The sequence below is a fragment of the Miniopterus schreibersii genome (genome assembly GCF_964146895.1).
Source record: "Miniopterus schreibersii genome assembly, chromosome: 10".
NCBI lineage: Eukaryota > Metazoa > Chordata > Mammalia > Chiroptera > Miniopteridae > Miniopterus > Miniopterus schreibersii.
Window position 1 is genome coordinate 64,167,925 of NC_138110.1, and position 24,679 is coordinate 64,192,603.

General features: G+C 44.5%; 1 protein-coding gene across 13 annotated transcripts; it reads right to left on the reverse strand.

Moving 5' to 3' along the window:
- Positions 1–1,384: 1,384 nt before the first annotated feature.
- LOC308562256 (histone deacetylase 8) lies at positions 1,385–15,375 on the reverse strand. 13 transcript variants are annotated; one of them, XM_081148197.1, is made up of 5 exons: positions 15,054–15,375; positions 12,242–12,486; positions 12,001–12,059; positions 10,512–10,638; positions 1,385–4,411 (listed from the first exon to the last, which is right to left on the reverse strand). In XM_081148197.1, the coding sequence occupies exon 5, from the start codon at positions 3,282–3,284 to the stop codon at positions 2,151–2,153; it is 1,134 nt and encodes a 377-aa protein (XP_081004323.1). In that variant the 5' UTR covers positions 3,285–4,411; positions 10,512–10,638; positions 12,001–12,059; positions 12,242–12,486; positions 15,054–15,375; the 3' UTR covers positions 1,385–2,150. The 13 variants fall into 13 exon arrangements, with proteins under 13 accessions (XP_081004323.1, XP_081004325.1, XP_081004319.1 ...); XM_081148199.1 differs by having other exon boundaries at positions 10,512–10,598; positions 15,054–15,117; XM_081148193.1 differs by having other exon boundaries at positions 10,512–10,598; positions 12,384–12,486; positions 15,054–15,104.
- Positions 15,376–24,679: the final 9,304 nt, after the last annotated feature.

A 24,679-nucleotide genomic window follows, 5' to 3' on the forward strand; every position in this document is an offset into this window, starting at 1 on the left:
CGCGCAGGCTTTTCCTATTCCTTTAACCCTGGGCTCCTCGTTTAACTCTTGACTTTAACAGCCAGCCGCCTGCCTGACGTGAATGTCTAATAGGCCCAGTACTAAATTTAACGATGAAAACGAAATTCTTGATTCTAGTGACGCTTCTTCCCAAAACCACTTCTTACCAGCATTCCCCATCTCAGAAGTTTCTGGGGTTAAAAACCAAAACGACAAACTTGGTACCAATCTTGGTCCCTCTCTCTCTTCCATCTCAATCAGCAAATCCTATGGACCTCACCCTCAAAATGTCTCAAATCTGACTGCTGTCGCCTGCCCCACGACTACCACGCTGCGCCTAGCCATCGTCCCCTGTCCTGGATCACCGAGCGGGCCCCTAACTCGTCTCTCTGCTTCCTCTCGGGCTCCCACAGAAGCAGAGGGGTCATTCTATGGTGCAGTGGACTGTATCAGATGGTGTCATCGCCCTGCTCTCCACTTCCCAGTAGCTTCCCAGCACACGTGGAGTAAAATCCAGCCCTGCACCCCTCTCCAACCTCACCTCCAACATCCTCCAGCCATACTAGTCTCCTTGTTGTTCCTCAAGGAAAGCTGCCATCTTGGGGCTTTGTAATTTTTTTCCCATGCCACCCTAAAATGTATGTTCTGTTGTCCCATTTTTGTCAACCTGTGGATGAAGAGATGGAGGCTCAGAGAGAAATAATCTTGCTCAAGGTGGCAAGAACAGGAGCATAGTACCATCTGGTTCCTCAGCTGCTCCCAAGTTACCCTGCATCCTAACATCACTCATGCATGCATTTTAAAATTATTTATTTAGTACCTACTAAGGCCATACGCTGCTACTGAGATATGAAGTCCCTGAAGGAATTTATGTTCTAGTGAGAAAGACAGTAAACCAAATGAATAGGTATAGGAAGTAAAGTAAGGTAGGGGGATTGAGAGTGATGAGTTGTAAATTTGGCTAGTCAGGGAATGCTCTCTGAGGAGTACATGTGAACAAAGACCTGATTGAAGGGCATTCTGGATACTTCTTACAAAGAAATTAATATAATATGTGGTCTTTGGTAACAGCCTTCTTTCACTTAGCATGTTTTTGAAGTTCATCCATGTTGTGGCACATACCAGTACTTCATTTCTTTTTTATGGCTGAATAATATTTCATTGTATGGATATACCACTTTTATCCACTTATCAGTTGATAGACATTTGGTTGTTCCCACCCTTTGGGTATTATGAATAATGCTGCATTAAACATTTGTGTGCAAGTTTTCATGTTGACATATGCTCTCATTTCTCTTGTGTATATACCTAGGAGTGCATTTGCTGGGTCATACGGTAATTCTTTAATTGTTTGAGGAACTGCGAGACTTTTTTTTTTTAGGTTTTCAAAGATTTTTATTAAAAACAAAATAGAACAATAATCCTAAAAACAACAGAGGTGGAATTCTTCCCACCTCCCAATCTATTATCATTCCCCTTCAACAAGGCACCACCTGGATGGTCCTGAGCCCAAACCCTACCTCTCAGTTCTCCTCTACCCCACAAACTGATGACTAAACATCCATACTTTCTTCCAGCTTCCGTTTCCTTTAAGAAAATAAAATGCCTCTCCCCAATTTGCTTAAAAATAATTTTCAAAGACTAAAAATGGCATTTGTGGGGTTTTTAAAAAAATAAACACTTTAAATGTTGGAAATCTCACTCTTCCTCTAGGCTACGGGAGGGGAACCATTTTTCTGCCAAGGGCCATTCGGGTATTTATAACATCACTCACGTGCCATACAAAATTATCAGCCTACTATATTTGGTCAAACATTTAATTAACTCACCCCTAATGTGATGGCTGGAACAATGCTTCTCTTGGGTGAGGCTTGGCAGGGCCAGACCAAATGATTTCACAGGCCACATATGGCCCACGGGCCAGACATTTCCCACCTGTCTACGCCTAGTTGAGTCTCCAGGTGCTTGCCCGTTCACTGCAGGAGACCAGCTGCACTTGGTGCCACTTGGTGCCCCTTGGAAATTTTCAGGAAGTAATTTCTTCCAAATTTCCCCTGCAATCACAAATTCCATACACTGCTTGAATAAACACGCTGCCTTCATTACAGACACTGCCCTTTGGCTCTGGAAACCTGATTTCTTTTTGTCAACTAGACCACATGCTTCAGATTCCCTTTGATGTAGTTGAGGATTTGCTGGACTCGGTGGGGCTCATTGCGGTCTGGCCGGCAGCTTGGTGTGATTTCCAGCACATAATCAGGACCATATTCTGTGAAAAACTCATGATCTGGGATCTCAGAGGATAGAGTTTTCCCTAGGATGACCCCAGTCAAGTATGTCCAGCATCGAGCTGTGTTGGCAAGGTTATAGCCTCCTCCCCCCAAAATGAGCGTTGCCAATTGCCACTGAAGGATGTACTTAAGACATCTGCCAATTCCCACTGGAGTCATGTTAAAGGAGCACATGGGATCCCCAGCTATTGTATCAGCTCCCAGCTGTAAGACCACTGCTTTGGGATTAAAGGCCATGTATACCTCCTTCAGTACACTTTCACAGATGTGGTAATACCTCTCATCCTGTATGCCATCTTGAATGGGCACATTCACACTGTAGTACCGTCCCTTCCCTAGGCCAACATCAGACACATCACCTGTTCCTGGGAAAAATCCCGGGGAGAATTTGTGCAGGGACACCGTCATGACTTTGGAGGTGAAACTGAAGGCATCTTCTACACCATCTCCATGGTGCAGATCCAAATCCACATAGAGAATACGGTCAAATTTCCGTCGCAATCGCAATATTCCCAGGACAACATCATTGAGATAACAAAAACCAGATGCTTCATCTTTCTTTGCATGATGCCACCCTCCGGACCAGTTAATCGCTACTTTGCACATTCCATCAACCAGGCACTGGGCAGCTGTGATTGTGGCCCCTCCCACAGCTGCTGCGTAATCAAATATCCCTTCAGTAGCTGGACAGTCATAACCTAGGCCGTATTCTATGGAGTCTGGATGATCATCATCTCCTTCTTGGCTGACCTTCTGGAGATGCTGCAGATAGGCATCGGTGTGGAAGGTGGCCATTTCCTCCATGGAGGCCACTTTGGGCTTAACTATTCTCATTTGCTCATGCAGTGCATATGCTTCAATCAAAGAATGTACCATACTGGCCCGTTTGGGTACTTTGGCCAGGGAATCACACATGCTGACATATTCGGGACTGTAGATGTAAACAGGGGGCAGCAACTGCCCACTGTCTGCAGGTTCCTCTGGGTCCTCCATCTTCCACTTCCAGCCCTTCTGAAGCCACTGCCTAGATCAGGCCGTTTTCAGACTCAGCCCAGGCTCCGGTTCCTGCTCCTCTGATCTGCCACAGTGGTGCTCCCTGGTCAACATCCCCTCCTACTCTCAAGATCACCAGAGTCACTGTCCTCACTCCCCATCCAACTGAAGGAACACATGGGTCTTCCCAGGCCAGAACCCCTTCATTTAGTTCAAAAAACAGGAGGTTGGCAGATACAAAAGCCCTGCCACACTGTTTTCCAAAGTGGCTGTGCCGTTTTCCAATGCTAGCAGTAGCCTATGAGGGTTCTGATTTCTCCACTTCTTCACCAACACTTATTATGTGACTTGGATTGACCATCCTAGGGTGTGTGAACTGGTATTGATCTCACTATGGTTTTGATTTGCATTTCCCTGATAACTAATGACACTGAGCATCTTTTTATGTACTTACTGCCCATCTGTATACCATCCTTGGGTCATTTGTCTTTTCTTATTGAGTTGTATGAGTTCTTTATGTATTCCAGACACAAGTCCCATATCAGATATATGACTTACATTTTCTCTCATTCTAAGGGTTGTCGTTTTACTTTTTTGATAGTGTCTTGCACAGTAGTTTTTAATTTTGATGACATCCAATTTATCTTTTTTTTCTTCTTTGCTCACACTCTTGGTGGCATAGATAAGAATCCTTTGCCAAATCCAAGATCATAAAGATATGGTCCTATGTTTTCTTCTTCCAAGAGTTTTACAGTTTTAGTTTCTTACATTTAAATCTTTGATACATTTTAGTTAATTTTATATATGATATAAGGATTAAACTTTATTCTTCTGCAGGTAAATACCCAGTTGCCCCAGCACCATTGGTTGAAAAAATGCTTTCCCCTTTGAATGGTCTTGGCACCCTTGTGGAAAATCAGTTGACCATAGACACTTGGTTTTATTTCTGACTTCTCAATTCTACTCCATTGACCTGTATGTCTATACTCATGTAAGTGCCATTGCTTTGTAGTAAGTCTTGAAATCAGAAAATTTGAGTCTTCTTAATTTGTTTTTCTCTTACAAGATTGTTTAGGCATTCCAGATCCCTTGCAATTTCGTATAAATTTTAGAATCAGCTTGTCATTCTACAAATAAGAAAAGAAGAGGTCATGAATTCCAGAGCATGGGATTAAGTAGGCTATTCATTTGGCCTTTGGTAAAGTGTTCCCAAGGTTTAGTCTAGGTCAGTGATTTTCAACCTTTTCATCTTATGGCACACATAAACTAATTACTAAAATTCTGCAGCACACCAAAAAATGCATTATATTTTTTGCCAATCTGACAAAAAATAGGTATAATTTTGATTCCTGCACACTGGATGGCTACTGTTGTGTTAGCTGTTATTTTCTTATTTGACAATCTAGGGGAAAAGAGGCCAGTGCCCTTGACTAAACAGCCAGGTATTGCATGTTTTAAAAATTCTTGCAGCCCACTAGTTGAAAATTGCTGGTCTAGATCAAAGATCAGCAAACTTTTTCTGTTAAGGGTCAGATGGCATTTTAGGGTTTATGGGCCATATGATGTCTGATGCAATTACTCAATCATTGTAGCATGAAAGCAGCTATAGACAATATATAACAAATGTGTGGCTATTACAATAAAACTTTATTTATGGGCATGGATGTGTGTTACAAAATATTATTCTTCTTTTGATTATTTCCAACCATTTAAAATGTAAAAACCACTCTTAGCTCCCAAGCCTTACAAAACAACAGGTGACAGGCAAGATCCGGCCTTCAGGCTATAATTTGCTATCCCCAGGTCCAGACCATTAGATTTTGTGTTTGGGTTCAGGGCCACAGCCCCAGCTAGCATTAGAATAACTTTGACTAGCATTGTTTCTTTGGCTTACGGTTCACAGAATAAATGCCGTCAAAAGTTCATGTCTTTGCCTTCATATAAAAACTATACACGATTCACATCTGTGTCAATGTGGGTCCACTGAAGAGACAAAAGCCACACAGTAACTTAAATGCAAAATTTAAAATAAAGAATTATTATACAATGATAGGAGAGTAACTATAAATACTGAAAGAAAGCTCTCAGCTGAGGGAGAGATCCTAAGGAAGGATAAACATGAAAGGAGGGTTCCCTCCCCACGGCTGGGGATCAGCCCTCACTGGAGGCATAGTTGCAGCCCACTTGATAGTGGAGAAGTTGAGGATGGGGTGGGGGGTTATACAGGCCAGGGCTGGCTAGTAGGAATAACCCTCTGGAATGCAGGCCAGTCAAAGGTGGTAGGCAGGTATACAGAGGGAGTTGGAATGTGGACAGAAAACCAAGACCTTGATGTTGATATAAAACCTGGACCACACGGTATCTGCATCTTAAGGGCTGCAAACAAACCTATGAGGCACAAGAGAACTGAGGCTGATGGGCAGGTGACCAGACACTCAGAGCACTGCTATAGGTGCTGTCAGAAATGGAGATTGGAAAGCTGCCTAGTGTACTGCTACGCACAGCTTGGGCTAGGGCAGCTAAGGGTAGCTGCTGGGACCCTGGTGTGCATGCAGGTGGAGCTGAAGAGAGTGTCTGGGGAACAGCAACCAGGCTGAAGGGTCTGGGCGCCTGCGCAAGAGGAAAGTCAGGTGCTCTGCTTGCCAGAAAGCCAGTCCAGTGGGGGCCCCACATTGTATGCCCATGGAGATGAAGAGAGGGTGCAGGAGCAGTGACCTGTGCTGTTTGGGCTCCTGCCTGAACAACCACTGCCTGAGTGGAGAGCTGAAGAAAACACAGGATAGCCAATCAGTGGAGGAAGCTGTGTCCTGCAGGCATTTAGTATGGAAAAACTGCACTGGTCGAGGAGTGGGGGAAAAAGGGCACGCTCTAGGAACCCAGTGAGAAGACCCACCTGAACCAGGAAAGAAGTCCCTTTCCTCCTGCTATGTTGCTCCAGAGCCCACTACTGATAAAGGTCATGCCAGCTGGCAAAGGAAAAGTATTTAAAGGATCCAGATCCATTTTCACAGATCAGGCAACAAGAGGTGAATTTGGAGCAGAGACAATAAATAAATAAGTGGCACCATTCCACATACACACAAGCATATTCTACCACATAGGTCACCACAATGCAGGAATTGGATGGGGAAAGATAGGCAGTTCAGCCCACCCTCCAGATCTGGAACTATTCTTATAATAAGCACAGATAAGATGATGTTGGCTTTCTGGGAGTGATGAGAACTTCTTACCTTTTGCAAATGTTTCTACTGTTGGAAAGCTGTATTTGTGGGAAACCTTTTAAATTCTCCATCTTCTACATCCAGGCAATCACCAATTACTTTGAAAACAAGCCCTACAGCGTCTGTCCTCTCTTTCAGTCCACTTTACCATTGCCACAGCTATCCTGCAAATTTTGTCTGGACAACGGCAAAACTTCTGACTTCCCAAATTTATCCCAGTCTCAATGCTGTCCTTCAAGCCTTCTCTTTCTCCTAATTTTTCTGTTTCCCTGCATCATCTCTTCCAGATTTTCAACCCCCAGATAATTCCTGTACTAACATGTTCAGCAGAAAATCTGAAGTGTTTTCACAATTTTATTAATCAGACACACCTCCAATATTGCAAAATTTATTTACACTAAGATTTTTACAGCTTAGTGACTACCAGAGTGAGTCCACTGATGTCTAATGAGGACTGAATTATTTCTAAAGCTCCGCCCACACTTCCTGCACAAATAAGGCTTCCCTTTCGAATGTGTTTCTGTGTGTCTGTTCAGGTTGGACTTCTGGCTAAAGCCTCACCCACACTCCTTGCACACATACGGCTTCTCTCCGGAGTGTGTCCTCTGGTGATGAACAAGGATTATCATCAGGCTAAAGCCTCAGCCACACTCACCACACACATAAAGCTTCTCCATTGTGTGCGTCCAATGGTGTCTGATAAGGTTTCTTTAAAGCCTCCCCCATACTCCCTGCAAACATAGGGCTTCTCCTCTGAGAGGGTCCCCTGGTTTGCAATCAAGTTTGACTTTAGGCTACAATCTAGTTCATGCTCATTACAGCTGACTGCTCCAGATCTCAGGGTTTCTAATTCCTTCACTCCTTTGTCTGCTTGCACAGGGCTTACCCTGTGCACTGAGCTGGGCTCTATTTCTACCACTGGGCTGCCTTCTCTAGGACTTGCTGATTGTCCTTGGGGTGGGCTGGGGAATGAGCCTGAGGTTTCTCTCTCCTCTGTCCTCACAAACAAGGATCTGAAGCCACCTTCTCTCTCTTGACCTTCTCCTCAGGGGCTCTGAGAAGAAAACTTCTGCTCCTGATGCCCTGGCCCAGAAACCCCTGCATGGAAGTCATGGAAGTCTGAGAAGATTGGAAGCATATGTGGCTGAGGAGTGGCTGATGGGAGAAGGCCAGAAGGCAAAAGGAACAGGAGTCTATTTCTGGCTTTGATTCTGCTGGAAAAAGTGTTCAGTCAGAGAAGCCCTAAGTGGGCTGCTGGGCTGTTCCACCTCATTGTAGGACAAAGAGTGTCTTCCTACCACACCAGTTATTAATAATATACGTACAACATAATCTGTTTCCCAAAAAAGACTGATACACATCAAAAATCACTTGATTACGAGGGCTTCCGAACATAGGAATATGTATATGAAACAGGGGTTAAAGAGATTGCTGCATATGAAATAAATCTGTATTTCAGGTTGCCCACCCACAAACACTTATTAGAAATTTCTAAGTGCTGGGTTCCCTACTAAATATTGTGGATTCTGCACTGGACAAGACATGATCCATGACTTCAAGATTCTGGCACCTTGTGCCCAAACCAATTTCATCACAATGACATCAGACTTGGCTATGGGATTTGCTTTGGCCAGTGGAGGTTCGTGAAAAGTTAGTGCTACTTTCAAACACATTTTAAGAGCCACAATGTGGTTCCATCATTGCTTTCCCCTCCACTTCTTTAAGAATCCCATGACACAGACAGAGGCTGGTTCTTTTGCCTGGACTCCAGAACCCCAATAGAGCTGAACCCCACCTGACCTGTAGACAAGAGGTAATGTAAGTAAGAAATGAACGTTTGCCAAAGTTTGGGGTTGTTATTGCAGCATTACCTAGCCTATGATAACTGAAACATCTCTCCTCTGAAAGTTTTAAATATTACTTCAGGAGAAATTGGCCTATTTATTTCTAACAGTACCCTTGAAGAAGAGACATTGAAACATGGATAGGTGAAGAATTAGAAAAAAGAGATGGGTTGAGGAGAGAAAATAGTATGATCTCAATTTTTTATAAGTTTGAGAATAAACTTGTGCTGTCTTATAACCAAACAGAAAAGCACAGGTGAGACAGTGACAGAGAAAATGGGTACATCATAATATGTGATCAGCAAAATCATTCAAGTTCACAAATTGTTTAAGGGTTTGAATATAAACAAAACAAAACAAAACAAAAAAGAGCATATGACACTAGTCCAAAGAAAAGAGAGAGAAAAAACCAAAAAGAGAGACATAAGAGGCTAAAGAACTGCAGAATATTGTGGTGTCGAGCAAGGCAAAGGAAATGATTTCAGGAAATCCAGGCTTTCCATATCAAGAGTAATTTGAACCAGGTCATTTAAACATTTTTCTCTAAACTCATTCAACGTATTAACACAGAGAAAGAGAATAATATGACCGGAGGAAAATAAAAATAAAATCTAGTTAGGTTGACTGGCTAAGGCCAAATCAAAACACAGAACCAGACTTAAATGGATGGATCCAACTTAATTAGATGGAGCACAAACTAGATGGAATCAGATCAAAACATAGCAAAGAACATGAAAATGGAACAAAGAAAATCTGATTAACTGATAACATGGAAACAGCCATGCCATTTGAAGGAAACTCCTAAAGAAACTCTTGCCTGAAACTAGTTTGTTTCCAAAACTGTGACTCTCTCTACATGCTTTATCTAGAAATATGGAAAAGTCCAGAACTGCATTTCCAGTATGGTAGCCACTAGCCATACACATTTACTGAGCACTTGAAATGTGGCTAGTCTGAGCTGAGACGTGCTCTAAGCATAAAATACACACCAGATTTTGAATACTTAGTACAAAAAGAAGTAAAATACCTAATTAATTTTTATATGATCACACACTGAAATAATATTTTGATATATTAGGTTAAGTAAGATTATTAACTTCACCCATTTATGTCTACTTTTTTATAGGTGGTTACTAGGAAATTTAAAGTTATCCATGTGGCTCACGTTATATTTCTACTGCACAGAGCTGATCTAGAACAAGGGGTGGGAAAAACCACAGTGTAGGAGCTAATCTTGCCCTCTGTTTTTGTATAGGCTGCAACCTAAGAATGGTTTTTAAATTTTTAAAGAGTTGGATACAAGTCAAAAGAATAATAGTTCATGATATATAAAAATTACATGAAATTCCAAATTCGGTGTCCACAAATAAAGTCTTATTGGAACACAGTCATACTCACTCATTTACACAGCATCTGTGGCTACTTTAGCACTATACGGGCAGAGCTGAGTGGTTAGAGACCGTATCACCCACAAAACCTAAAATAGTTACAATCCGGCCCTTTACAGACAAAGTGGCGAACCCCTAAAACAGTATTTATCAACCTAGATTTAAAGAATTAATGTATGCTTTTAATTAAAAGAAAAAATCTGGCTTATAAAACTCAAAAGCCATACAAACTCTGACATTTCATTTTAACTTCTGTCACAGAAGGCATTTCTCACTGCTCTCCCCCTTGCAAACTGCACTTCCAGTCTCACGGGCCTCCTTGTAATTCCGGATACCCAGCAGGCACATCCCTTCCTTAAGGTCTTAGCACCAACAAGTCTCCACCTGAAATGCTCTTACCCTAGAGAGCCAGAGGTCTACGTCCCTCACCACATTATGTCTTGGGTCAAATGTTACCTCCTCACTGATTTCAAATACCTGATTTCAAAATTCAGCCAGCCATCTTGTCACACTCAATACTCCTTTATCTTGCTTCATTTTAGTACTATTTTTTACTAGGCAGTGCTTATCCCCTCCTAACAGACCATATCACAATATCCCTGTATATGAAGCTGTTTGTTGTCTGTCTCCACACACTAGAAAAAATAAGCCCCCATGGGCAGGGATTACCATTTCACTTACTAATGTATTCTAAGTGTCTAGAACATTTTCTGGCACACAGTAGGTAGTCAATAAATCTCTCCTGAATTAATGAAGGAAAGAACACAGCCTCACCCAATGAGAGCAGAGTCCTGTAATTCTCCAGCATCACATCTTTGAACAGGGCCCTCTGCCCAGAGCTCAGTAGCTTCCATTCTGCGTCTGTAAAAACCATAGCGACATCCCCGAATGTAACTGGTACCTATAAACAAGCAATCAATTCATGAACAGCAAGTCACCATCAATTTTCCCAGTGTGAGGAGTATATCTAATGGCCCTCCTGGAGAGTCTTGCTGTGTAAGAGTTGGTCTAATTCTTTTCAGGGTACACAGTTCTCCATATCAAATTCTTCTGGTCATTACCATGGCTTTGTGTTAAAATCTGAGGGTAGCATATCTGAGGCATAGAACACATTCCTGGCCCTTGGACACTTATGAGTTCACTGGAGAAATGATTTGTGAATCAATTTGAAATCTGAAGCAGCACTCAGGAAAGTGGCCTTGAGGATTCATTACAGAGGAATTTTGAGATGGAAGAGTTCAGGATGGGCTGGAAAACTCCCATTTAAAAGGAACTTTGTGGCCCTAGCCGATTTGGCTCACTGGTTAGAGCGCTGGCCCGCGGACCGAAAGGTCCCAGGTTCAATTCTGGCCAAGGGCATGTACCTTGATTGCAGGCTCAATCCCTGGCCCAGCTGGGGTACAGTCAGGAGGTAACCAATCGATGTCCTTCTCACATCGATGTTTCTCTCTCTCTCCCTCTTCCATTCTCTCTGAAAAAGCAATGGAAAAAATTCCCTCAGGTGAGGATTAAAAAATAATAATAATAATCCAGTGAGAGACATGGGAAGGGTAGAAATTAAGCATGACTGGCCACTGTGGATGACTGTTGAAGCTGGATGATGATACCTGAGGCCCCATTATTACTACGCTCTCTATTTCTATGTATGTTCAAAAATTTCAATAGTAAAAGAAGTAAAAGATGTCCAGTGCAAAAGAAAGTATCATTAGGTAGTGCGATGTGAAGTGAAATTTAATGTACATTTATAATTTCTAATAATCTCAGTTTTTCAAAAACATCTCTTATGTCGCTCTGCCTGGGTGGCTCAGTGGGTTGGCACATTGTTCCATATACCAAAAGGTGGTGGGCTCGATTCCCAGTCAGGGAACATACCTAGGTTGCGGGTTTGGTCCCCAGTCCAGAGCAGTACAAGAGGCAACCGATCGATGTTCCTCTCTCACATCAATGTTTCTCTCTCTCACTCTCCCTTCCTCTCTCTAAAACAATGAAAAACATATCTCGGGTGAGGATTGAAAAAAAAATTTTTTTACATATCTCTTATGTTTTAAAGTTTCCTGGACTCTAACTATTAATCTTGGAAATAAAAGAAAGGAAAATCAAACACACAAGTGCAGGAATCATTATAAAGTGACTAACACAGTGCCTGACACTGGCGAGAATGTTGCCCTCCTTTCCCTTCCCAAGAAAGAGAATACACAGTACACCTATGCTCTGGAAAACGAGCCAGCATTTCAGAAAGAAAAAAAATGTAACCCAAACTCACCAGTATTTTGGGCTGTCCCTCATTTTCTTGGAGCCAGTCAGTATCATTAGAAGGCAAACCTAGGGAAAGAAAAAGAAGCTGTGAGAAAGCAGGCCTCCCACAATGCTCCCAGAGCAGCTCCTCTAAGCCTTGTGATGCAGGAAGTGGGCCCTGGACTCAGCCGTGGTCCCTAGAGCATGCTCAGCTAAACCTGGAGCCTTGCTCCCCCGCTTCAGCTCTCCAGACTCTCAACATCTCTCACCTTTTGCCTTATGATTTTGAGTCAATTTCTTCACAGTCTCCATATCTGCCCTGTTCTCCAAAGGCAAAATCTCTCCCCAGGCAGAAGGAGCAGGCAATGTCATGGCCCCGGAGTCAGACCTGTGTTTGCCTTGAAATCCTACCAGAAGTCCAGGTAGAAGTTATTTCATCACAAGATTGATTTCTGCTGCCTGGGGTGACTTCTCCAAACCTTGTAAACGCCCATTGTTTCCACGATGCCAGGACCTGAGGAATGGGGAAGAAATTGGACATTGCCAGGACCTTTAATGTAGGCCCTAAGCCCGTGCCTCCTCAGCAGGGATCCTGTCTTCTCTCCTCCTCATTCAACAAATAAGGAGTCTCAGTTCACAGAGGGTTCCTTGGATTTTTTTACCTCGTTTCTTTCCAGCTCTCAAGTCTGTCCCCTGCCACTCTCCCTTATGTGACAAAACTTACAGTTCCCTCCCACCCCCACACCTCAGATCCAAACCCCACGTCCTGTATCAATCTCTGACACTTGGAGCCCAAGTCAGAGACAACGCAGCATAATGCCTGTGGAAGTCTCAGAATGTCTCCTTCCAGACCAATTGGGGCACTCAGACCTCAGCTCCTGACTCCCCTGGCCCACGGTCCCAGCCGTGTTGGATCCCCATGTCCCTGTACTCTGAGGAGTGGGGGGGGGGGGGTCTAAACTAAGTCCTTCTTTCTTTAAGTAGAACTCCAAAAATCACAGTGACTTTGTAAAAATACCCCCCACACCCTTCTTTTCTGCACATGTATGCCAGGCCTTATCAGTGGTGTGCATTCATGTCTCCTGATGGGCCCAATCTGAAGTCCTCCACCCATGTGGTCCCAAAGGGGGCAGGTGCTGTTAGGAACTATACCACCTTCAGAAGCACATCAGATACCCTGTCCAGAATCTCAGCCGAATGACTACAGTCCCACTGTTGCCAAGTTCCCTCCTGAAACTAGCCAGGGTTCCCCTCAGAAGCTTTGATTCATCCCCTAACACTATAGGCAGAGATGGTCATTCACTCTTCTGTCCAATCTGGGCATCCCACCTTAATCACACCATCTTGCAATTTTTCTATTTATATGACTCTCTCTACTAGAATTCGAGCTTCTTGTAAGAAATGCACCTCAGCCGAGGCGGGCATGGCTCAGCGGTTGAGCATCGACCTAGGATCCAGGCGATCAGGGTTCGATTCCCAGTCAGGGCACATGCCCGGGTTGCGGGCTGCAGCCAATCAATGACTCTCTCATCACTGATGTTTCTATCTCTCTCTCCCTCTCCCTTCCACTCTCTGAAATCAATAAAGATATATTTTAAAAAAAAGAAAAGAAAAAGAAATGCACCTCAGTGGTTTTGCTCCTCCTAGTGATTAGAATAAAACAGTCCTCTGTGGTAGATCTGACCACTGTTCTCAATTATTTGCTTCTCTCTAAAAGGATTGTACTTCCCTGCCCATGACATCAGGTCTTGCCTTGGACAATGAAATGTGAGGGGCATGCCGCTCCTAAGCATTGCATGATTCTACCATCTCTCATGTTCTGAGAGCAGCATATTCCCAAGAAGCTTTCATTCTATCGTAAAAGGTCATTGTGCTGAGCTCAAGCTGACCTACAAAAGAGGAAGGATGAGACTGGGTTTAAGGTTAGATTGTTTGGGGGTCACTAAGATTTGGGAGTCATCTGTTACTGCAATACAACTTAGCCTAAGCTGATAGCTACAGCCCTCTTCCTCCCACTAATGCTCGTATTTATAGCTAACATTCATGAAACAGCTACCCTACTAAGCACAGAGTTCTACACATCTTCACAACACAGCCAAGAAGTAGACACTGCTATCCTTGCCATCTCACAGGGAGGAAACTAAGGCAGGAGAGGTCTGTTAACTTGTCTTAAGATCACAGAGCTACCAAGTGTCAAAGCCAAGACAATTAAGATTTGTATATGTCCTTAGGAAGGGAGCCTTGGAGCTAGAGAAGCACTTTGTGCTTTCAAAAAAAACCCTCATCTCCCTTTTTTTCCTTCAGTCTTAGGAGTTGAGGAAGGTAACAATAGGTGGGCTGCTTCGAACTGCTTCTAGAGCTGCATTTCTGGTTTTGCAAAGATTTGTAAGATACGGACAATTGCTCTCAATTTCTCGAATGATATCGTAAGTTGACTTATCTATGTCCAACCACAGCATCCCTAATTTGTTTCTTTCCCTTTGGGTAAACAATTGTATTACAACTTAGGAGAGGAGGCTTTACTCAGCCCCACCGAAACAAACCAACCCAAAACACCCAATACTTGATATTCACGATCAATCCAAGGTCCCCACAACCATTCCAACACGCAGGACCCAGGTAGGGGTTCCCCTGCTAGAAAGACGGATCCGCGCCCCAGCCCCACCACAGGGGATACCCGTCCATCTGGCCCTGGCTGAACTCGAGCCCGCAGCCCAAATAAACCCGGGGGATGCCCGCCCGCAGCCGCCTCCCTACTCGTCAACTGCATGGCCCACAATAATGCCACCTCCTTCAGAAGAGAAATCAAGGAGTCCCACGTCACTCGCCTCAGCCGGAGAAGAAAGGCCCGCGTGCCGCCCGGCAGCGCGGGGGTTCCCCGCTGGCACAGTCTCGCTCCGTCTCCCCGCCCCCAAACGCGCGCCTTGGGCACGCCCTCCTCTCCCCCAAAGAAACTTCCCGAACTCGTGGCCCCTCCGCTGCAATCCTCCCCCAGTCCCGCTCTACCCAGGTCCCCAACCCTACGCCGGGCCGCCCGCCCCTCCTTCCAGCACGGTCAAGGACTTTCGCGGCCCTGCTCACCTGCGCCAGCAGTTCGGGCCCGCCCAGCCCGCCACTGGTCAGCTACGCCTGGACTACAGTTCCCAGAATCCCTGTGGGCTCCGCCTCCCATTGGCCGCCGGGGAGCAGCTCCTGGGACACCAGGTTAATTTATCTGGATAATGCCTATTGCAGTGCCAGGCTACCTGTCTCTTTTTTTAAGATACCCACGCATAAAACCGTGGAACAACAAATCAGTTTCTCTCTCGTCCTTCCTCTCTAAAATTAATTTTTAAGATAAAAAAGATAGGCAGTGATACGGCAGTGCTGTATGTTCCTTCCGCTCATTCGCTGGAAAGACTACACTTCCCAGAAATCTCTGCGGCAGCTTCTGCGGAAGGTTTCTGCACCCCGCCCTCCTGGGGGTGGGGAGAGTCTGCCAAGAAGGCATTTCCGGTTGGCTCCCTTGGCTGGCAACAGTGTGCAGGCTGCGAGGCTTTTCTGCGCTTAGGCTTGTATTTTTCCCCTCCCAGACCGAGGTAAATTACCTGGGCTTACGCTGTGTGGCATGCACACTACCTTCCATGAGCGCCATCTAAGTGTGGCTTCTTGCCACGCGCGCACCCCTGTGGGCATCCCCACTTTCCTGGCAGGAGAAACAGAGAAGCAAAGCACTCTCCCACTTTGGAAGCTGCCTAGTCGATTTCCTCTAGTCCAGGTCCTCAAAATTAGTGGCAAATTCCCATCCAGTTTCTGGAGGACAGAAGCCTCACACAGGCTGAAGCTTGGTTCTCTGGCCTATTATCTAGGATCTGGATGTTAAAAATAAATTCATGCCCCACCGTGTGACTCAGCGGTTGGGGATTGATCTATGATCCAGGAGATGGCGGTTGGATTCCCGGTCAGGGCCCATGCCGGGTTGGGCTCAATCACCAGTAGGGGGCGTGCAGGAGGCAGCCAATCAACGACTCTCATCATTGATGTTTCTAGCTCTCCCTCTCCCTTCCTCTCTCTGAAATCAATAGACATAGTAAAAAAAATAATAAAAACGATTCAGCTGAGTACCTTTGCAGTTATAATTGACTTTATTCAACTATTGGAGTAGCACCCCGTCTAGCAGATAGAAAAGAGCTCTGAGGGGCTGTGCAAAACAGTAACTTTTATAGGCAGAAAGGGGTGGGAGGGGAGGAGGAAGCTACTGGCAAAGGGGATTTTCAGGCAAGGTCACCTTCCCCTAGGGGTCTATGGGAAAACTACTTCACTAGTGCTGCCCAGGTAATTCCAGACGGTTTAAGATTTCATTTCTGGGAGAGGTTGAAACTAAGGTATTAGGTTTCCATTTGGTCCCATGTTCTATATATAGCAGGAGATTTTATTTTATTTTTAAATATGTTTTTATTTATTTCAGAGAGAAAGGGAGAGGGGGAGAGAAATCAAAACATCAACGAAACATCAAAGATAAGTCATTGATAGGCTGCCTTCTGCATGCCCCCCTCGGGGGATCAAGCCCAAAACCCAGGCATGAGCCCTGATGGGGAATCCAATCATGATGTCCTGGTTCATAGGTCCACACTCAACCACTGAGCAACACCGGCCTGGAGGAGATTTTATTTTTCATTTTCTCCAAAAACATCTCTCATTTCTCTTCATCTTCCTTGTATCAGCCTTCTGAGACATCTCTGTTATTCAGGAGACAGAGAAATGGCCACAAGGCCACTGCGAGCCAGGAGAAAGAACATTTTTCTGAAATTCTGTCCTGGCTGTTGCAGGGGGTATATGGGAAATCTCTATAATTTCTGCTCAATTTTGCTGTGAACCTAAAGCTGCTCTTTAAAAATAAAGTCTATTTAAGAAATGAAATGGTAGGAAAGCTTAGCAGTTTTAACTTGCCCTTTCCCCCTTCCACTCCCTGGTTCAGTGGTGGTCTTGAAGATTGTAGTCCACAATCACAGTGTGGAACCCTGGTCCCTGCCTCCAAGTAAAGAACTCATTCTGAAAGAATTCTAATTTTAAAAAAGAATTCTCTAAGAATTCTGTTCTAACCTGTCTGGAGACTGCTTGAAGGACTGATAGAAGGCGCCTGCCTCTTTTTTAGCCTAATGAACTCATTCAGAACAGAAAAGGAGTTATGAAGAGAGCAGTCCCCCAAAACACTGGAAGGCAAATGGACAACTAGCTGCCACCTGGAATAAAAGATTACAGTTGAGGCAAACAACAGAATGCCGAAAGCTTGGAGGAAAAGCTGAGGAGAGAATTTCTTTGGGAAATTAGGGCATTAAAAAGCTCCTGCCTGGCCAGTGTAGCTCAGTTGGTTGAGCATCGTCACATGCACCAAAAGGTTGCAGGTTTGATTCTCGGTCAGGGCACATGCCTGGGCTATGGGCTTGATCCCCAGTAGAGGGCTTGCAGGAGGCAGCAAATCAATGTTTCTCTCTCACATGGATGTTTCTCTCTCTCCCTTCCTCTGTCTCTAAAATCAATAAAAATACATTTATTTTTATTTTTTTAATTTATCTTTATTGTTGAGAGTATTACAGGTGTCCCATTTTTCCCCCCAATTGACCCCCTCCACTTCGCTCCCACCCCCTCCCCATGCCTTCACCCCATTATTATCTGTGTCCATGGGTTATGCATATATGCATATAACTTCTTTAGTTAATCTCTTCCCACCCTCCATCCCTCTTCCCTCTGAAATATGATCATCTGTTGCATGCATCAATGTCTCTGGATCTATTTAGTTTGTCAGATTCTTTTGTTCGTTAGCTTCTTCTTAAAGAAGACCCTTCAACTTTTCCTCTAGTGCTGGTCTGGTGGTGATGAACTCCTTTAGCTTTTTCTTATCTATGAAGCTCTTTAGCTGACCTTCAATTCTAAATGATAGCTTTGCTGGGTAGAGCAATCTTGGTTGTAGTTCCATGTTTTTCATCACTTTGAATATTTCTTGCCACTCCCTTCTGGCCTGCAAGGTTTCTGTTGAGAAATCAGCTGACAGTTGTATGGGTGCTCCCTTGTAGGTAACTAATTGCTTTTCTCTTGATGCTTTTAAGATTCTCTCTTTGTTTTTAACCTTTGGCATTTTAATTATGATGTGTCTTGCTATGGGCCTCTTTGGTTCCTCTTGTTCGGTACCCTCTGTGCTTCCTGGACTTGTAAGTCTATTTCTTTCCCCAGGTAGGGGAAGTTTTCTGCCATTATTTTTTCAAGTAGGTTTTCAATTTCTTGGTCTCTTTCTTCCCCTTCTGGCATCCCAATAAGAGGAATGTTGGGCTTCATGAAGTTGTCCCAGAGGCTCCTTATACTATTTTCATATTTCTGGATTCTTTTTTCTTTTTGCTATTCTGGTTGGGTGTTTTTTGTTTCCTCATGTTCCAAATTGCTGATTTGATTCTCAGCATCCTCTACTGTTGATTCCCTGTAAATTATTCTTCATTTCAGTTCGTGTAGCCTTCATTTCAAATTGGTACTTTATTATGTTATCGATTTTCTCAGTTACTTCCCTAATAGTCTGCTTAAACATCCTTATAAACAAAATTCTGAACTCTGTGTCTGTTAGCTTGCTTGGATCTATTTCATTGAGTTCGTCTTCTAGAGATTTCTTCTGTTCTTTCCTTTGTGACATGTTTCTTTGCCTCCACATTTTGGCTGCTTCCAGGTGTTTGTTTCTATGTATTAGATAGAGCTGCTGTGTCTCCTGGAATTTGTAGAGTGGCTTTGTGTAGTAGGTGTCCTGTAGGGCCTAGTGGCTCAGCCTCCCTAGTCACCTGAGCTGGACCTTCTAGGTGCTCCCCTGTGTGGACTGTGTGCCCTGTCCTGTTGTAGTTGAGCCTTGGTTGCTGTTGCCGTCCCTAGGAGGAATTGACCCCCAGACCAATCAGCTGTGAGGACCAGCTGCAACTAGAGACAAAGAGCTGCTGTGCTGGAGACACCCCTATGGATCAGGATTTACTTCAGTGGAGCTTTGGTGTTCACCAAGTGCACCACTTGAGTGTGTCACTCATGGATGTGGGTTGTAATCCAGCGTGGTCAAGTCTGACCATCAGGTACACTGTCTCTGGGCCTCCCAGGAGGTGCAAAATCAGCCCTTGCCAGTGCCTTGCCCAGGGCCACCCAGCATGAGCTACACAGCAAACTGTAGTTGGCTGCTACTTATGCTGGGCTTGGAGGTGCCCAGGAGAGGCCAAGCTATGAGCCAATGCAGGCTGCCGCTAGTGCCAGGCCTGGGGCCGCTTATCAAGCTGTATGGGGCCCACTGCTGCTTGTTTGAGGTATTTTAGGAAAGTCCTAAGTGTGGGGCTCAAGAGGCTACTTGCATAGAAAAGCCCCTGGAAATGGCCTAGATGAGCTGCAGGTGGGGAGGGGCGGGGCCTCCGGGAATCACGGGGCGGGGCCAAAGGTGTGAGTCAGGTGCTGGCGATTCAAATATGGCGCCTGCCTGCCAGCTGTGTGTGGGGGAGGACTCGCCACAGGAGCCATGGCCTCCACCAGCCCTTCTGCCTGGGAGGAAGCCGCCCCTCCAGCTCTTGCCCCGATTTCAGGCAGGTTAGTTCCTCCCCGAGTGTCCTGGGTCCTTTCCAGCTGCTGCCCGGCGCTGGGCTCAGAGGGAGCGTCCGAGTGAGTCCGTGCGCGGGCCCTTTAGAGGAGCTGCTGGGGCTCCCGCAGCCTCCGCGACCCTCAGGGACAGTCCCCTCTGGTTTCATAGCCCGGAGTTGTGGGGACGTGTCTTCCCGGCCTGGAGCCCTGGGCTGGGGGCTGCTGTGGGACTGGGACCCCTCCCTCTTCCGGGAAACCCCCACCGCCAAGATTCCCTCCCGGGTTTACCCCGCGGCACCAGGGGTGAGCCCGCGGCCGCGTCTCTGGGATTCAGCCCCGATCCGCCGGTGTCCCTTCCCCTCCTACCGGTCTTGGTGCTTCTTCAGGTCCCTGGTTGTAGGGCTTCTGTTCAGCTGGATTTCAGGAGGTTCTGAGTGATGGTTGTTCTGTGTTTTAGTTGTAATTTTGATGTGGTTGCGGGAGGCTGCAGGTGCAGCTGTTACCTACGCCGCCATCTTGTTTCCTCAAAATAAATATATTTTTAAAAAGGTCCTGTAAATACTGGGTAATTTTTTAAACTACGCATATACCCAGGACAGGACACATGTTCAGAAAACACCTTAGCTAAAAAAACTAAGGAAAATACATTTGCCTCAACTGCCCTTTCTTCCTGCGAATGAAACTGTACTCAGTGTAGCTAAGCAGTGTTTATGAAAATGAACTTGAATCACATACTGTTCTCAAAAGAACCTTCAAAAGGATTCGAAAGTACTTGGAAGTCCTCAAACCTTCAAAGATCTCAGAATTTCTCTTTGGAGAGTTGTAAGCAATTATGATGAATCAAAGCAGTATTTGTGAAAATGAGCTCACAATCATGCATGTTCTTAAAAGAATCTTCTTACTACCAGTGAGGGGAAGCCGAGTTTTCCACCCCAAAATGTGCCTTTTGGGATACTGATTATTTTAAGCTGGTTATTTTTAATAAACAAAAGACTCAGAAAGAAACTTTGACCCTTCCCCTTACCTGCCTAAAGGTATCCAGGGAGGAAAACCTGCTTCAAGGAAAAAGGCTTTCAACACCTGTCTGTTACAATCCCCTCTGTGCCCCATTGTTTTGGGGGGGGGGGGGAAGCAAGAATCTTCTGACCATATGTTTGCTCTTTCTGGTCTACCTGTAAATTGCCTACTTTTCCTTTGAGGTCCTATATCCCTATGTTCCTCTCCTTAGTCCAGAATGACATATTAACCCCAACCTCTGATTTTTCCTGGAGTCCCATATGCTTATGAAACCCCTGTATGTACGAATGTAATAAATTTGGCCATTTTTCTCCTGGGAGAAAAAGCTGAGGAGAGAATTTGATCTGTCTTATGTCAATTTAATTATTAAACCAGCCAGAAAAAAACTTGGAATCGAAGAAGAAAAATTATTTTTCCTCTCCCACACTAGTCAAATCAAAGTAACGTGAATCCAGTCAGTATTTGAAAAACTAAGCAATCTAATATAAAGAAGCTTATATCGTATATATTGTATTTTTTAAAGAAGCAGTGTTAGTGAAGACAAGCTCAGTCATTAGATGCAGTTTCTGACAGCTGGTTAGAATAAACTGAGATTAATGTCAATGTTATCTGAAGAAATCCAGGGAGAAACGTACATACAAGATCACAAGTGCACTTTCTTACAAATGGCATGTTGTTCTTTTTTAACTTTTTTTGTTAACTTTCATCCAAAGATATTTTTCCATTGATTTTTAGAGACTGGGGGGAGGAAGGGAGAGGAAGGGAGGGAGAGAGAGGGAGAGAAATCAATGTGAGAGAGACACATCAATTGGCCAGGGATCAAACCTGCAACCCAGGTCCGCGCCCTTGGCCAGGAATTGAACCCTCAACCCTTGGGTGCACAAGACGGTGCTCTAACGACTGAGTCACACCAGCCAGGGCCACATATTCAAAAGTAGTCAAAAGCACTCAAAGGATTTCTTATTGTCATGTGGAGGAATCCTAATGAATCAAAGCAAGCTTTGTGTAAACGACCCAATCATCACACACTGTTTTAAAAAGATTCTTTTTATTGAGAGTTACAGTGAACTAAGAATGTAAGAGTACTAATGGAACTGTTGCAGTGGGTAGGTGGCTAGTTAGTAGGAAGGCGCAGCAGCTTCACAAACACCCCAGGGGAGAGTCTCATAGGAACTCCATCAAAGGGACTTAATCCCCAGCAGGTGGCTTCCCAGTGTCCCCAGAGAACAACTGTCCACTCCCACAGATTATCGCAGGGGAGAGTAGGGAGAGCCAATAAAGGAAAAGTCGTTTTCCTGGGTGCATGCGCAGTAGAAACCAAGATGGCACAGAGGAAGGTCCTCCTGTGAGGCCTGAGCAGTAGAAGTGACAATAGTGACAAAAGAGAGGAGTCTAATCTGGGAAAAAGATGGGATAGATAAGGGCAAGAAATCTGGGAAGAAGCGCCCAGCACAAGCCTGTGGAGAGCCAGGAAAGAAATTGGTTAGTTTGAAACAAAGCTTGCCCCTTCCCAGACCCGAAAAGATGTAATCAGAGCTTAACAAATGTGCGTTCCTGCATGCATGCTCTCTCTCTGGAGCAGCCGTGGGTGGGCGTGAATGTGGTGGCCACGTGGGCCCAAGTGCAAAGTGCGGAGCTGGCCACCGGCTGGCTGGGAACGGAGACTAAGCTAGACGGTTAGAGCTTCAGATGCCAAGGCCCAGGTAACAGCGCAACATCTCCGGGCCCTGGTCCTCCTGGGCTTGGGGAGGACAAGTGTGGGCCTGTGGCCCCAGATGGCCAGACTTCTCCTGCTGCGAGACTGAGCTGAGCCACGTGGTTGTGGATGAATCTTTTGTTTCGTTCTTTCTTTTTTTTAATCTTCACCCAAGGATATTTTTTCCATTGCTTTTTGGAGACAGTGAAAGGGAGAGAGAGAGAGACAAACATCGATGTGAGACATCAGGCACCTCGGAAGTCCTTTGTTTTCACTCCAATAAACCTCACCACAGTTGCTCACGTCCTCCTATGTGTGGGTCCCCAAAATGCTTTTCTTGCTAGTCCGTGGAAGAATCTTATTTCCACCAGTAACATAACTCTCCCTAAGACGTTACAGTTGAGAAGGATATCTAATTCTGAGCTTGTTCTTAACAGATTGCTTGATTTTAACTAGAGACACTCTAATCCACCAAAGGAGAAGGGGAACCACTGAGAAACTGGGCTGGGAATATCACCTGTCAGCTCTGGTCCCAGCAGTTTGGTCAGCACGCCCATAAAAGCACTTGTGAACATGGAGGCCTGTCTTTTGCAAGGAAAAGTGGGTACTCAGAGTATGGGTCAGGCAGCAGAATCGTAGCCTCTGGAACAGGGTAGAGGGTATAAACACTGGCAGCAAAGGTTGGCACTTAGACTCTGGAGCTGAAATGGGGACTCCAGCTCTGGAAGGGGGATTGGAACTTAGGCTCTGGGACCAACAGGGGTTCTTATGCTCTGGAGAGAAAAGCAGGGGTGTAGCCTCTAGGGTGAGGTAGGGACTTCCTGTGGAGCCAAAATCCAGACTCGGACTCTGCAGGGGAAGCAGAAGCACAGTTGCTGGTGGTCTCAGTGAATATCATTTCTGTCTTTGTGCCAGGACTGAGGCACTCCCCCTAGCCAGTGAAGGAAGCAGGACATTTTGAGATGAATGTGTGTTCCTGAACTTGTTTGCACACTTAATGTTTACACAGTCCTTCAGAAGCTTGTAAGATCTGTTTGAAATGAATGAGTGATTTCAAGCTTGATTTCACATAAATGCTTAGATAAACTCTTAGTTACCTGGAGAATGCTTGAGTCTGTACTTGTTTTAATATAAACTGTTGCATATAAATTATTTCTAAGGAGCAAAAAAAGTTTCCTTTAAAATAAATGAGTGATTTTGAGCTTGATTTCACTTAAAATGCTTAGCATTGACTATATTTACTCTAATTCCTCATAACAAGGTAGGTTAAGGAAAAGTGAATGACATATTCCCTGATACTGCTTAGATTTATCTAAATTGGTTCTAACTCACTTTTATTTGCCCTTTCTCACCACTAGAAGTTTTCTTAGAGAGGACTATCTGAATCTTAGCTTGTTTACAAACATAGTGCCTGTTTGTACACATAGTTTAGTTTCATCTTCATTTTTACTAACTCAACATAATAAGGTACTTTTTTTAAATTTTATTTTTGTTTAAAATATTACAGATGTCCCTTTTTCTCCCCAATGACCTGTTCCACCCCATCCCATCCCTCTCCCCAGTCCCTCTCCCCACCAGTGTCCATGTCCTTGGGTTGTGCATATATGCATATAAATTCTTTGGTTACTCTCTCCCCCTCCACCCACCCGCGCTCCTCCATCCCTCTGACATTTGTCAGTCTGATCTGTGCTTCCATGTCATTGAATCTATTCATCAGTTTATTAAGTTCTTTAGATTCCATGTATAAGCGAGATCATGTGATGTTTGTCTTTTGCTGCCTGGCTTATTTCACTTAGCAATAAGGTACTTTTGATTTACCTTATATACAGAGTGTCCCCCAAAAATGTATACACACTTTAACCGCTGATAGCTTAATTTTGAAAATAAAGTGTGTTTTAATAAACACTGCCTTTATAATTATTCAAAGTGTGCATACATTTTGGGCTACACCTTATATATATTGTGTTTACTTAACCTGCTTAATTTGCTCTAATTTGCACGAAGACAGTACGTTTGAGGCGACCGTGTTTCTGAGCTTGTTTGCACATGAAAATGTTCAATAGCACTTTAAGGCTCGTACATTTTATTTCAAGGGTGTGATCTGGAACTTGATTTCCCATAAACTCCATTTGTTTGCGTTTCCCATGTGAAGTTAGGATTAGCACTGCTACTTAGATTATCTTAATTTGCTCTAACCTGCAATAAGACATTTAGATGTGTGTGGGTGTGTTTTTCTGAGTTTATTCAGTTTGCCTTTTCGAACTCACTGCCCTGGCTCACAGTAAGAGGTCCACAGAGCTTCACTGCCATTCTGAGGTAAACTGCTTGGTTACACTTATATTCGCTCTAACAGTCAATTACTTTTGAGATCAGAGAACTGAGTCTCTTTTCATTATGCTGCTAGGAGTCATGTACTCACAACAGA

What these genes read in the sequence shown, in the direction of transcription:
- LOC308562256 (XM_081148197.1), bottom strand. Translation starts at nt 3,284, where the DNA reads ATGGAGGACCCAGAGGAACCTGCAGACAGTGGGCAGTTGCTGCCCCCT.